The following is a 9659-nucleotide window of genomic DNA, read 5'->3' as shown; positions in this document are numbered from 1 at the left end:
TGAAACAAAAGAGGAGAAATCCACGAGCTTAAAGTGTCAGCAAATCTGACGGTGGAGGCAAAATTTGGGGTTAGTCTTGATGGGTGTGACAATGAAGGATTATATTATTTGGAGGTGAGAAATGAAGAAATGGGAAGTAGCAGGAATGCGAGTACCATGCTGAAGAAGAGACATGAGCAGAGGCGTGTGCTAGGAGCCATGTTGGAGGAGGAACTGACTCTGGAGCCCCTGGCCACTCTATCCGGCTCCCTTGTCATCCACAGTCTTGCCTGTGACAAGTGGTTCCAAGGAGGAGGGTTGCAATGCCCAGGCTCCCCCTGCATGGTAGGCCAAGCCCCTTTTGGGTTCATGGATTATTTGGGCTTGGAGCTGCCCCAGGACCCTGATCCCAGAAATGGAGATGATGATGAAGGTTGGAATCCCATGTGACAGTTGGTCCTCTGATTTGGGGGCAGTTCACCTCTCTGAGTACTACAGACATAGAATCTTCTCTCATAAATGACATGGGAATTAGAAGAGGCTTTCATTTGGTGCCCAGATGCACTCCCTTACCCTCATATTTGCTTTCTCCCCTTTCAGCGGAACCCCAGGTCATAGTCTTTCTTGTACAATTCTTCTGCCATAGGGGAAGCTTTTTTGAGCTAAAGGGTATTTTATTTTTATAAGATTGAGACTGAATGAAGAGGGCAAGTCTTATCTCAGTGAACAACAAATGGTAGAATTTTAGGCAATAGCAGAGGAAATATTAAGCTTATATAAAGTAGTCCATTATCTAAGGGTGTCTGAAAGGTACCTGGAGGGCATCACTTGTGTAAGGCACTCTCTGTCACTCAGATCTGCCCATCAACTATGAAAAAGAGTAATCTCTCTAAAGATGTTTAGAGGAGTGGAAATGATATACTATCCACTGAGGCTCCTGATTGGTGTTTTTCTTCATGGCTACCATCCAAAGGCCTAGAGAGCAAGAAGCACAGTCTTCCACAGAAAAGGAGCTCATTCTAGGTAATAATCATTACCTTACTTTGAAAGACCTATTCGTTTTTATTTAACAACCCCTTTTGAAATGCTTACTATGTGCTGTCTTGTGTGTTTGTTAGCACTTGCTGGGGCAAGAAAGAGAGAGAGAAAGAGAGCAAGAGCAAGCAAGAGAATGAGCAAGGGGGAGAGACAGAGGAAGAGACACAGACAGAGTTGCCTAAGCAGTGATTCTCAAAACTTGATGGGTATAAGAAGCACTGGGAAGATTTTTGGAAATACAAACTCCTGGCCCCACCACTCAAAGATTCTGATTCAACGCATCTGGGAATAAGTGTGAATTGGTGTTTTTAGTAAGTGACCCAGTGGATTCAGTTACAGGTGGTCCCCGACCACACTGAGAATCACTGCAAAAGACAATAACAGGATGTGGAGGTCAAAAATAGGAAACCTTAAGTGGAAACCAAATGTGCTGAGACTATACATTGGTTAAGCAAGAATCACAGAGGGCTTAGTGTGCCAGGCCTAGGTGTGCCAGCTGATAGCAACATAGGACCACAGGTGTGTGTTTTCCCCACATTTGCAAAATAGTTCATTTGGAAGCCACAGGGAAAAGCTCTATATTTCAGGAAGGCAGATCAAAATGGCTGCAAGGGACGTGGTTGCCAACATTGGGGTTGCCATGACAACTGTAATGCCTGTGATAGTTGAGCTGAGAAAGCAGGCGGTAAGAAAGGGGAGGTGAAGAACCTGTGTTAAACAGCATGCCAATTGATTTATAAAGGACTGCTATGTCTGTGTTAACCCACGTTATATCCCAAATAGTGGTGAAGAAATCAAAAGGGAAGAGGATGGATACTTTCCAAGAATGACTTGCAGGTAATGGCTGGTGCAAAGCTGACTCATGAAGCATTATTTGTCCTTTTGTGGTTTTTCAGTTTGTTTCCAGTATTTCTAATATTGGAGACTCCACCAGATACTGAATGAATCAATCAAAAATTTAAACACAATATTCAAATGCAAGGATGATAAAGACAACTCCGGAAAACGACCACCACAGATTTTTATTTAATTAAAAATATTATACATGTTGTTGCATTTTCATGGAAAATATTGAGTTAAAAACACAAGCAGTGTTAATTTTCAGAAACCTTCATGCACCCCATTCTGCCACCTGCTGCCTTCTTCTGTCCATGGCATTAACCACATGTTTGTAAGAATTGGGCCCATCGAACTGGAGCTTCCTAGAAGGTCATACCTATGGGTCTCCTGGAGTAAGCCATTGTCTTCAAGACAGTGTTCTGTCAAGTCAACTCAGATACCACCAGCTGTGGCTTCTTTGCAAACCATTGAAAGGAACTGGTGTAAAAGCCCCAAAGCACATGTCAACACCAACTCAGCACAATTCCACGCAATCAAGCACTGCTATGACCTCATCCAGTTTCCAAGCCAGTTAGCAAATGACCTTGTGTTCTACCTGGTGTATTAGTGTCCTGAGCTCCTCCACAAAACTTCCCTGGGACCCAAGGTGGAAAGACACTGCCATATAGTGTTTATATTCAAACCATTAACAAATACACAAAAACATACGTGGCTCTATGCACAATACTATCAAATTAAAATATATATATATATATATATATGTATATATGCAATACAACCTTTAGCATCACTGGCTAAAACATAGCCATGTGAGTATTTTTGAAGCCTTGATGTAATCATACATTTGTTTAAGAAATAAAAGGCATAAAATTGAACTTGAAAAGATCATTTCGGCTATAAACGTCTCATACGTAAATATAAGGTGTGTACAATATAGTCTTCTCCCTCGCTCCCTGCCTTTTCCTTCTTTGGGCTGTGCCATTCCCTAACTTAATTCCTTGACCCACATCATAATGCTGCATCCCCATATTAATCCCAAGTGATGCTTTCACTGAAAGTGGAGCTGATGTGACAGAAACATCCCAGCTCTGTCTTTCTACTCCTTTGCTTTCAATTGTAGTACACGTAATTTGGGTTCCGCATCCAACTTTATATTAAAGAGAGATGAATTCCCCCCAAATGCACAAACAAATAAAAATAGCTGGATAGCAAAAAAGTTAGAATTGCCTCAGCTCTTGGAAATTGAAATATGGACTCTCTTCTTCATAATGGTTTCTCAATTGATGGGAATAAAATAAGGCTGAAATTGCTTTTCACATTCTGGCTCTGTTGGGGGCATTTTCACATAGACCCCTGTTGTAAGAGGGCTTCTTTTCTTTAGCTGTCAAACACAAAAAGAAACAGTAATTACTACTGAGGAATACGGAAGCCACTTCTAACCATAATAGAACTCAACACATATTGGGTCCCTAGCTGGTTAAAAATGAATGTTCACAGCATACAGAATTATAAACCTCAGGAGATTTTCTTGATTCAGCTATTAAAATTTATTTTAGATAAATAACTGTGATTTTGATGTTAAATGGCAATCATTTGCCTTGAATGGAAGATAGGAGAAAGAGACTTTGAGAAAGCTTCAGAAAGAACACCCAGAAAGCCTATGATAATTGATCAATCTTGTCTGCAAGGGAACAAGCTTGATAAGGTAATAAGCTTTAGTTATCCTGTTTGAGAGCTGTATTTCTCATCCCCACTGCTGAACCTACAGCAAAGGACATCTCTGTCAGGTTGGTTAGAGGATGTTGGAATAGAGTATATCTTTGTGTATGTGTATAAGAGACAGAAAGGGAGAAAGAGAGAGAGAGAAAGAGCGAGAAGAAGGAAGAGGAAGAGAAGAAGGGAGAGAGGGAGAAGGGTGAGTTTGTAATGGCAAAGCCAGCCTTAGGCAGAGGTGTCTGAGAGGGACTGTCAAAAAGAAATCCTGACAGGAGGCCTGATTCCATACTTCTACCTCTTCTACCACCAATACCAACATCTGTGATAAATAAAAACTGGGACTTTCACTTCCTGGCTGAAGGGGAAGCCAAAACGTCCCAGTCAAGCAAACTGGATAATAGGGATAGGTGTCATGTGAGCAGCTACAGCTTCGACAAGGAAGGCACCAGAGTGGCACCCAGAGGTGACTTCCAGGTGATGGAGAGGGACATGGAGAAGGAGAATAAAGACCATCCAGGTGGTCCTCTCTAGCAGCATTCTGCCCAGCCTAATCTCATGTTTCAGGGCTGTTAGCTTAAGTACAGTTGTCATGAAGACAAAGAGCAAAACAGCTGCCCCATGTTATTGCAACGGTTACTCAAATTGAAACCCTGCTCAGAAGCACATGAACATTCAATGTCAAACAAATTCATCTAAAATATTAGTCATTCTGAAACCTCAAATGCCAATGCCTACGGTTCTAGTGCGTTCTTTACCACTGTCCTTCTTCCTCTTCATTTATTGCCTCATCTCATCTCAAGAACACTAAACTCAACATCATCTTTTGGCCAGTTGATACCACTAAAGGTATCCCCATCAGACATGGTGCACCATCAGCACCACACTCACCATTTTGCTCAAAGAAACAGCTGTGAGGAGAAAGCTATAAAAAAACAACCCCGAACTAACTGCTGCAAGGATCCAGAGGAGGAAGTCAGAATCTGGGCACGGTTCTGGATCTGCAACAGAAAACAAAGCAGAGCCTCCCTGAGACAGTTTTAAACTCTAGGGCTCTACTCCCCAACATTGGTGAAAAAAGGACATTAGAGCTTCCAGGCCTTGAGGTCCACCCCTAAATTGCATGGGTAGCCCACCAATAGGTTTGGCTATTTGGGACTACTTCCCCAGGAGCATCATATCATATCAAAAGCACAGATCAAACGTCATGATGGTTAGCACTCCAGAGCGAGAGCCCCAACTTCCCCAAATCATTTTACAGTCAGAATGCTATTAAGGTTGCCACCCACAATAAGCAAGGCTACCATGTGGTACAGAACTCTTAAAGAGAATATCCACAGTCCTAAAAGTAAACCTCCTGAAATTAAGGAACAAAACTGTTTTTGTGCATAGAAGACTGCAATGCAACAGGTGTCAACTCAGTGAAATGGCTTTGCTCACCAATTACATAAATCTGGGTTCCGTTGCCTATGCCCAGGTAGTATGGCGGTGGGTACATGAGCTCCACCTTGCAGATGTAGAGTCCCGTGTCCATGGCCCTCAGTCCTTGGATAGTGAGGTTCACTTGATTTCCACTGGAGGTGCCCGTGCAGATGGAATCATCTAGGAAGGTCAACTCATTCCCCATCATGTAGGTTGCCGCACAGACTTCAGTCACCTGGCTGTCGGCCTGCCGAAGCACTGTCACCCGGACCTCAGTGGCTTTGCCTGGAGATGCATACTCACACACAAAGCTGGCGATGCCTCGGCTGCTGGCCAGCACCACAGCAGGCTGGGCCACGTGCATTGCTAGCATGGAAAAGCCAAAGGGAACTCAGTGAACTCATGCTCCTTCATGGCCAAGCCCAGGCAAGCCCTTCTGCCTTCTAGCTTCATCCCCACGGCCTTCTCTCCCCCTTCAACGAATCTATCACTTACCCCTTCCCCTCTCCACACCCCCAGCCTCCCCTCCATCTCTCAACTGTTTTCCAGCTACTCTCCATAAAGATATTTTCTTACTGAGAAATAGATTCTTCAAGATGGTTGTGGCAGGAAGAACACTGATATGACAAACAGAAGACCTGGCTCTACCATGAAATATGTGATTTGGGGCAAGTCACACTTCCCCCATGTCCTTCATTTTTTTCACATATAGTAAGAGATAATTAGATGAGATGATATGTTCTCTGGTATTCTAAGGTTATGATAGAATGATAGGAGCTATATAGCTCTGGAACTATAATGAGTGGTAGGGGAAATTCTGAAGGTTGAGGTACAGAATCTTGCTTTATCTCTCAAAGTATATGTCAAAAACTTCTGCCTACTTATTGAGCTGGCCCTGAACCTCTGTCACCCAGGAGTAGCTGTGTCTTGATGCACTGTACCAGCCTCCGCCTTCCCTGGCATTGTTGTAGAGTGGAAGATGTTGTTAGATGAAGGAAGCCACAGAGCCGAGGGCACCAGGTCGCTTCCTCTCTAGGTTGAGGCAACCCTGCTGTTAACTCCTGTGGGCTTCCCCTGACACCACCGCTGCCTCTCTGCCCTTTACTTCTCCTTCCCTTGAACACTCCCATGCTCCTTTGTTCTCTTTTCCCACAGGATAAAGGAGACCAGCTCTCCATACAGAGAGGCTTGCATCAACTCAAAAATAGTGGCTGCATGCCAAATTACCTTCCTGTAACTAACCAGGCCCCTCTCCAGTCAGTCTGACAAGTGAAACTCAAAACTTGTGTTGCATGATGTCACTCATCTGCTCAATCCCTTTGACACTTTACTAACACTGATCGCAAAAACAAATACAATAAATAACATTCAATGAGTCCCCCATGATCCAATTCCAATCTATCACTCTGGTCTGAATTTCTAGGACACACTTTCCTGCTTATAAATCACCCTATATTAGAGACACTAGTCCCTTCCACCAAGCCACTTGCACTGGACATCTGTCCTCAGAAGAGAAAACAGTTTGGCAGCAGCCATTGTCATGTCTATTCCAGCAGCTCTAGCTAGCTAGACTACAGTTTCCTTCCCTAACCCTCACCTCTGCCTATCAGAGATGCCCTCTGAGCATCCTTAGCACTGTGATAACTCCATTGCAGTAGTTCATTACTTTCTGCTCTGTATTAAAGTTATTTGTGAGCTAATCATATCTCCTCACTCTTTTACTTGTGGTTCATGAACTCTTGTGAGCAGTGATTATAGCCTGCCCAAGTGAGCACTCAATAATCTTTATTGTATTGACTCTAAGCTTAAGAAATCCTAAATGTCCTGCCCTCTCCCCAAGCAAGCTCACACTTATCACCACTAAATGCGGTCACACTCAACTTTCCAGTATCTGTCATGGGAGGGTCCTGTTACTGGTTGAGATAAATTTACTTTAGGAAATTTAAATACTTCTAAGAGTGTTTATTTAATCTTTACATATTTAAAACATGTAAAAATAAGAAAACATATGTGAATATTTCTTCTCCAGTAAAAATTAAATCATCAAATATCTTTTGAGTACCTACTTCATACAGACTACATGGTTTCTTAACCAAGAAGGTCTAGAGAGAGATAAGGTTGAGATTCAATAGATATACTCATCATTTTAAGCTGTGTAACAAACATGGTGTCAGTCTCTGAAGAGCTGAAAACTGAGGATCTGCATCTGAAACCCACACGTAGGTCAGGCAACAATTAAGTATCGTATGCCAAACAGACTGGTGGCTTTCTTTCTTTCCTTTTTTTTTTTTTTTTTTTTTTTTTGGCAATTTCAAACTTTTATTTTTAAATAATTGGCTAATTAGCTTGTAGAATTGATTGAGAACCTTAAAACCTTGAATTAAGTAAAGAAGGCATTCTTCCCACAATTTCCCTACATTTTAAACAAGCTGGCTAATTCATTTATAAAGTATATGAATCCGAGGACCTTAAAACCTTGAATTGTATAGCAAAAAAACTCTTCCCAGGATTTGCTTAAGTCAATTTTTTTTAAAGGAACTTGTGAGCTCATCCTGAAACCCAGCTCAAATGTATTCAGGACTATGGCTATCCTTTCCCTCTTAAATCACTTCCAGTCTCATAGAAGGGTCTGAAATTGCCTGTGTCTCTCTACTGAACCAACTCACATGCATTCATGAAGCCCCTACTAAATACCTGGCACTCTGTTCTGAGCTATCTCTTTGCCTTATTTGCTGCCGCCCAACTGCTCCCTGCTGGCCCTGGAATACAGAGCCAGCCAAGCCAGACTGGAGTTTTACCTTTAACTTCTGGCTTTGCTATAAATCACTGCCCTTGACTGCTGAAACAAATGAAACCCAGGTGGGAGAAACACCTCCTCCATCTTCATGCTCCAAAAGTCTCACTCACCTTTGCAGAAGACAGGGATGAAGAGAAGAAAAAACAGGAGAGTGCAGGGCCAGGTCCTGGTAGCCAGGTTCAGCTGAGCCTTGTGCCGCTGAAATCCAAGGCAAGCCATGGCTTTATGGGAGCGGTGTTCAGGTCTTCAGGAAGTAGAGCAAAACCTTTCAGGATCCTGAAGCTTTGAAATGTGTTTGAACCCACACAGAATCAAGGACTTTATATAGATAGCTTTGATCCCAGATATGTATTACACATGTGCACACACAGAAGGCACTTGAATAGAAAGCCTTTTTGTTTTGGTTTTACGAGAAAGGAAGCCGTGGGTTTAGCTGTTACGTCGAAAAGACAACCTCAAGCACTCAACTGAACAAAACAAGCCAATCCATGGATGGAAAATGTATTCAATTTGAAACTGAAGCTTCATGTTCACTTTGAGGATCTGGATAACTAAGTGGAGACTTGGAGAATTTCCTGGAGTACAAGGGTCCTCCTAAATCCCAATTTTATTCAATCTTCTGGGCATCCTTAACCATCCAGTCCAATTCATTTCATTGACATCTCCAAAACTACTAGGCTGCTAACTTTCTGAGCCCTTGGGCTAATGGCAGGATTTGTCTAGGCATCATTAATAAAAACTGTATTCTATCTGTGAAGCACCATCCTTCTAATGGTCCCTTGACAGCTTTACAAATAAGTTTATTTCTCCTAAATCCATTTAGCATTTGGTTAAGAGAAAAAAACCAAAATCACAAGAAATAAACTGAAAATAGGTGGAAAAGAAGCTGCCTCTGGTTTTGCAGAAGGAAAGAATTCAGATGTTCTTAAAAGCCTTAACTCAACAGAGACAAAACAGAGTTGAAGAAGGTCCAAAGAAAAGCCAACCCAAATGATTCAAGAGATTAGAGCCTTCCATAAAAGGATAGACTTTTTTTCTAATACAAATTTTTCAAGCAGAAAATTCAAAAGTGAAGATTAAATATAACCAGAGTCCTTAAATTTGTGACAGCTGCAGACAGGACCAACGATCTAACAAAAAGAATTTGAAACATTGAGGACCTTCCTTAAATCTGGAGAGTTTTCATACATTTTAATAAAGAAAGAAACATTTATGGGGAACCTGTAATATGCCAGGAATTCTGTGCACTTAGGATTGAATGATGACAAAACAAAAACATAGTTGATACCTTAAGGGGCTTCTAGAAGGCTGACATGCAAACAGACAGTTGCAACAGGGAATATGGCATTTGCCTACTCCAGTCCGTCCATGGTTTCCCATTGTCCACACCTCAGCACAGCAGAGGAGACTCTGCAGAATACTCACCAAATGCCTCCCTCTTTGGCCTGTGCCCCAGCATTCCCTCCCATTCCCCCTTCCTGCATTTGTCTTTCCTTCCACGTGCCTCTTTCAGGCCTCATCACCTTTACCCATGCTGTTCCTACTGCCTTTTTTCTCCTATTATCTTATTTTATACTCCTTCTCATCCTCCAGGACTTAGCTCAGCTGTCATCTCCTCCAGGAAGCCTCTTCTTTTTTTTTTTTAATTTTATTATTATTATACTTTAAGTTTTAGGGTACATGTGCACAACATGCAGATTTGTTACATATGTATACATGTGCCATGTTGGTGTGCTGCACAGAAGCCTTTTCTGACCTGCCTGTTTTCCATACACTGCTACACATTATAGAAACCTTCAAGCCCCAGCTCAAGTGCCAACAAGCAATAACAACCTAATGGGCACTTCCTAATGCCAGACTGGGCAACAGA

General features: G+C 42.2%; 1 protein-coding gene across 2 annotated transcripts; it reads right to left on the bottom strand.

The window, feature by feature from the left end:
• Positions 1-2032: 2032 nt before the first annotated feature.
• Positions 2033-8375, bottom strand: CTLA4 (cytotoxic T-lymphocyte associated protein 4). 2 transcript variants are annotated; one of them, XM_003820779.5, is made up of 4 exons: positions 7900-8375; positions 5011-5358; positions 4462-4571; positions 2033-3238 (listed from the first exon to the last, which is right to left on the bottom strand). In XM_003820779.5, the coding sequence occupies exons 1-4, from the start codon at positions 8006-8008 to the stop codon at positions 3134-3136; spliced, it is 672 nt and encodes a 223-aa protein (XP_003820827.1). In that variant the 5' UTR covers positions 8009-8375; the 3' UTR covers positions 2033-3133. The 2 variants fall into 2 exon arrangements, with proteins under 2 accessions (XP_003820827.1, XP_008972477.1); XM_008974229.4 differs by lacking the exon at positions 4462-4571.
• Between the last annotated feature and the right edge of the window lie 1284 nt (positions 8376-9659).

This window comes from Pan paniscus, chromosome 13, assembly GCF_029289425.2.
Source record: "Pan paniscus chromosome 13, NHGRI_mPanPan1-v2.0_pri, whole genome shotgun sequence".
Lineage (NCBI taxonomy): Eukaryota > Metazoa > Chordata > Mammalia > Primates > Hominidae > Pan > Pan paniscus.
The sequence above is the reverse complement of the archived record's forward strand: the minus strand, read 5'-3'. Positions and strand labels throughout refer to the sequence as shown.